The sequence below is a fragment of the Pteropus medius genome, unplaced genomic scaffold (genome assembly GCF_902729225.1).
Source record: "Pteropus medius unplaced genomic scaffold, Ma_sr-lr_union100, whole genome shotgun sequence".
NCBI lineage: Eukaryota > Metazoa > Chordata > Mammalia > Chiroptera > Pteropodidae > Pteropus > Pteropus medius.
Window position 1 is genome coordinate 560,071 of NW_024342474.1, and position 4,440 is coordinate 564,510.

Here is a 4,440-nt window from a genome sequence, read left to right on the forward strand (position 1 = left end):
GTGATGTACGTCTGAGAAATGACTAAAATGGGACAATTTGCGGTAATGAGATTCAGAAGCTTTTTTTTGCGACTGGGAGACTCAGCATCTACTCTCCAAAGCGCAGGGCCTAAATGGAATTATTTATCTCTTTCTAAGACTGTTGTATATTCTCCATTACCTCCAGAACAAAAGTAGTCAGCAACCCTTCCTTTCTCCCTAACGCCACTGACTTCGACCCTCCCCTTGCGCTCCCCAGCAAGGTTTGTAACCTGGTACCTGAGTCAGGGTTTTTATTACTCTTCTGGTTGGGGGGTGGGGAAGAGGTGGTGGTGGTGTGTACTCATGGAGCCCATAGGACCGCCCACACCCTTTTGAAGATTTTAGAATTTAGGCCCTTTGTCTACCAGAGTCTGCCCTTTCCCTTAGATGCCACTATGGAGTCCCTGCAGGTTCATCAGGAACCCTACCTTTGTCTGATTTGAATGATCACGGGCTTATGGAAAAGGGTTCTTTTCTTGGGAAGATAGGCGGTGGGTGTTAAACTGATTGTTTCCTCTCCCCTACCCCTAAAACAACACTGCACAGGAGACAATAGGCTGGGGGCATCACACTCCTTTTTCTATACTATCCTTTCTCTATATTGTGAACAGTTCCAGTTTGGGGCTGGGAGGGAGGAGGACAGGGACTATAAGTATTAGGGATTATTAGGCTATAGAGTCAACTGCCGGGGCTCCTCATCCATAGTCAGAGAGGAATGGAGGGGCTGCTTGTTTTTTTCAACTTTCACTGCTCCCAGGTCCCACTTTAACTATCCCAGTTCACAAGGCCCCTCTCCATGCCTCAGCCTTCAAGAGTCTAAAGCTGCTAGAATAAAGGGCTACTCAGAGTAGGGGGTTGAGGGCCTGAAATGCCTGGATCCCCTTCTTTGCCTCACCCCTATCTCATTGTCACTGGTAAGCATCCTGTCCTCAACCTACAGATTAACTAACTCCCCCTTTCTGGGCAATCTCTGGCTTCCTTCCCCTGCCCCTAAAGGAGCCATTGTTCTGGCTAGAGCTTGGAGCTGGGGAGACAGAAGGAAGAATACCTCAGGGCAGAAGTCCTAAACCGTAGGAGGCCAGGGGAATGAGGGCAGGCTGGCATATCCCTCCTGTATCTCACCCTCCCCATCGCCTACTGGCTCCCTGCCTCTGCCCCCGCCCCTTGACATCCCAGACTCCCTGGCTATTTAAACAGAGATGGGTGCCCCCATCGGCACACTGTCCTTTGGCCACCGGACATCATGCCTCCCAAGAAGGATGTTCCTGTGAAGAAACCAGCGGGGCCCTCTATCTCCAAGCCTGCTGCCAAGCCAGCAGCAGGGGCCCCTCTAGGCAAGACCAAGGCTGAGCTGACGGCAGCTGTCCCTTCGGCTCCTGAGAAAACCCGGGAGCCCCCTATCGATCTCTCCAAAGTGGTGGTAAGTCCCTGGAAAGTGAAGAATTTGGAGGGGTGGTACAAGGGTGGGATACAGCCTAGGGAATTAAGAGATACCTAGAAGGTAGGAATCAGTGAGCACTGGATGATATTGGGGGTTCCTCTTGGTACCTCATTTGGAACATCCAGGCTCGCGACTCTGCTATTGTCTTTGTTCTCTAACCTATAACACGTGTGTGTGTGTATGTTACACACGCACACACATACATATACACATACACATACATACTCACTCATTAACCCCCCTGCTGGAGGCAGGAACTGATACGGGGGAACATCTGGGCTCTGAGGACAGTTTCAAGGTGAAGGGAGGGAGCTGCTCCCTGTTCCTGGCTGACCGTTCAACTCTAAAGGCCACATCTCTGAACCCCAGGAAGCAAGGCTGAAGAGGACAGACTTGTTAGACAATCACAGCTGGGGGCCAGGGGTAAATTTAGCCTTTGTTCAGCCCCCAGTTATGTGAGGGATGCAGGGCTCAGGGCAGTGGAGGGAGGGGAACAGGTGGCATGGGATTAACCCTGTTCCCAGGAAACCCTCCCCCTGGATAATTCCTTCTCTTGGGATTCTCCCAAGATCCAGAGCTGGGAATGGGACTGAGGTGGCTGGGCTCCCAGACTGGTCCCTTTGGGCCCCTCACCAGAAGTGGCTGACAGTTGGGGGGAGTGCTGGAGAGGAATTCAATGAGCCCTGTCATCCCTTCTCACCTGCTCTTTTCTTCCACAGATCGAGTTTAACAAGGACCAGCTGGAGGGTGAGGAGAAACTGGTCCCCTGAGCCCACTGTCTAGTCCCAAGCCCCTAGTCAGATCCTTGTATTCCCCTAACTCCAGTCCCTACCTTGAAACTTCCCACACTAGTCCTTCGTGTCCTTTGTTTTGCCTAGCTCTTGCACATAGTTTCTGAACTTCCTTTCTGTCTGGGGGTGATGAGAACCCCTGGTCAACACTGACCCCTCTTTATACTTCAGAGTTCAAGGAGGCCTTTGAGCTGTTCGACCGAGTAGGGGATGGCAAGATCCTGTACAGCCAGTGTGGGGATGTGATGAGAGCCCTGGGCCAGAACCCCACCAACGCCGAGGTGCTCAAGGTTCTGGGACACCCCAAGAGTGATGGTGAGGGGACCCCTGGAACAATGGGGGTTTTCAGTTTGGTGGTGGAACCTAGGAATGTAAGGTGACAAAGGATGCTGGGGTGGGTCTCAGGACTTCAAAAACTGTCAAAACTAGGGGCAGAAAAACATCCTGAATGTTGAACGGGATGAAAGCCTCCATGGTAGGGATGGGAACTGGGTCCTAGGTGACACTACAGTGACCCCTCCCTTACCTCTCTAACCTCCAGAGCTAAAGTCCCGGCGTGTGGACTTTGAGACTTTCCTGCCCATGCTCCAGGCGGTGGCCAAGAACCGAGACCAAAGCACATATGAGGATTACCTGGAGGGGCTTCGGGTGTTTGACAAAGAAGGGAATGGCAAAGTCATGGGAGCAGAGCTCAGACATGTCCTCACCACCCTGGGTGAGGCAGGGACCAGAACTCCTGTGGGGTGGAGAGAAGAGAGTGAACCAAAAAGAAAGTTGCCAAGTAGGCAGAGCCAGGAAGGGATTACTGGCCTGTAGGTCATGGGCAGGAGACTGAGAAGGTCAGAACCATGGTGGTAGAACCTAAAGAGCTTCCTCCTGCAGAGGCTAAAGTGAGGGGGCACACAAATGCCTCCCAAAGGGAAAAGAAAAGGGGATGAGGTGGGAAACCTGACTTTCTGTTTTAGAATTGATGCTTGTGCTTTGTGATCTGGTACTTTTTCTTAACGTTCCAGAATTTAGTTTCCTTGTGTGTCAAAGCTTTCACCTAGTGTTAATGCAGGTGAAATGGAAAGCAAGATACAGAAACACATCCAAGGCACTACCATTACAAAGAGAGGATTCCTTTGGGGTTCTGGGCAACAGAGTGGTAGAAGAGGAGGTACCACCCAGAGAAGCATGACCTAGTTGGTAAGGGGGTTGAAGGCAGGGGCTAAAACGCTGTGTCTGGGGCTCAGGAGAGAAGATGACTGAAGAGGAAGTGGAGACTGTTCTTGCAGGACATGAGGACAGCAATGGCTGCATCAACTATGAAGGTGAGGGGCCAGAAGAGCAAAAGGGACAGGGAAGGGGGAGGCAGAGGCTTGTGGTATGTTGGTTGGGGCATCCTGGGGTCTGGATCATCTGAAGTCAGATGGATTATCCAAGGGCCTGCTTCTGAAGGCCCTCTTGCCTCTCTTTGCAGCCTTCCTGAAGCACATCCTAAGCGTCTGAACACTACAGGTAGGGCCCTCCCACTCCTCTTTGAAGGACAAGTCTCTTTCCCTTCCTTCAACCAGGGTAGAAAAGCAGGGAAGTGCGTTTACATGTCCTGCTGCGCGGGAATCTGGAGTGCCTGAATTTGGCAACTTTCATCTTTTTCCGCAGATGCAGTGGGGTCGGATACTGGACATCCCGCAGTTGGAAGCACGTTCCTGCCACTAGGAGGCCACCTATTTTGTTTCAAAATAAAGAGACGGTTCCTCCCTTGGTCTCCGACTGTTGCTTTCTTCTGAGGTGGGGGAGGGAGGGAGGGAAGAGAGGGCTCTTCTCTCTCCAATCCGGTATCTTCTGATTTTCCTGCTCGGAAGGGCGGATTCCTTGCGCCTCACCCCACCCCTTTTGCAGTTTTGTGCCTCAGGTAAGGCTCTTCTGGAGAAATAAACAGCTGGCTCCGCCCACCTCATTACTAATGTGGCAATACATCTGCATAAACCCAAACCAGGAATCGTATTGGCTGGATCGGCTGAGAGTGACGTCATTGGGACGTACTAAGACTAGGGTTGGGCCGAGAGCGGGAGCCATTACTGCAGAAAAAGGTCCCGCAGAGCTGAGCAGTCAAGATGGTGGGACCCGGGACCCGGGACGATGAGCGGGATTTGGGGCGAGAGGCGGGAAGCTGGGGATAGGGGGTAAGGAGAAGGTAGAGGT

At 52.1% G+C, this 4,440-nt stretch overlaps 1 protein-coding gene across 6 annotated transcripts in view; it reads left to right on the forward strand.

The window, feature by feature from the left end:
- The first annotated feature begins 160 nt into the window (after positions 1–160).
- Positions 161–4,440, forward strand: part of LOC120604916 (myosin light polypeptide 6) — a 7,305-nt gene continuing 3,025 nt past the window's right edge. For 2 of the 6 annotated variants that reach the window (XR_005653440.1, XM_039865700.1), the window contains exons 1-4: positions 227–242; positions 1,219–1,441; positions 2,182–2,209; positions 2,425–2,471. Coding sequence is in view for 5 of the 6 variants with exons in the window: in XM_039865700.1 (XP_039721634.1) it covers positions 1,265–1,441; positions 2,182–2,209; positions 2,425–2,471 (252 nt within the window). In the remaining variant the exon portion in view is untranslated. Of the gene's footprint in view, positions 243–1,218; positions 1,442–2,181; positions 2,210–2,424; positions 2,569–2,794; positions 2,969–3,488; positions 3,567–3,715; positions 3,754–3,897; positions 4,002–4,440 lie in introns of those variants that run through there. The other 4 variants (XM_039865703.1, XM_039865702.1, XM_039865701.1 and 1 more) reach the window with 4 other exon arrangements.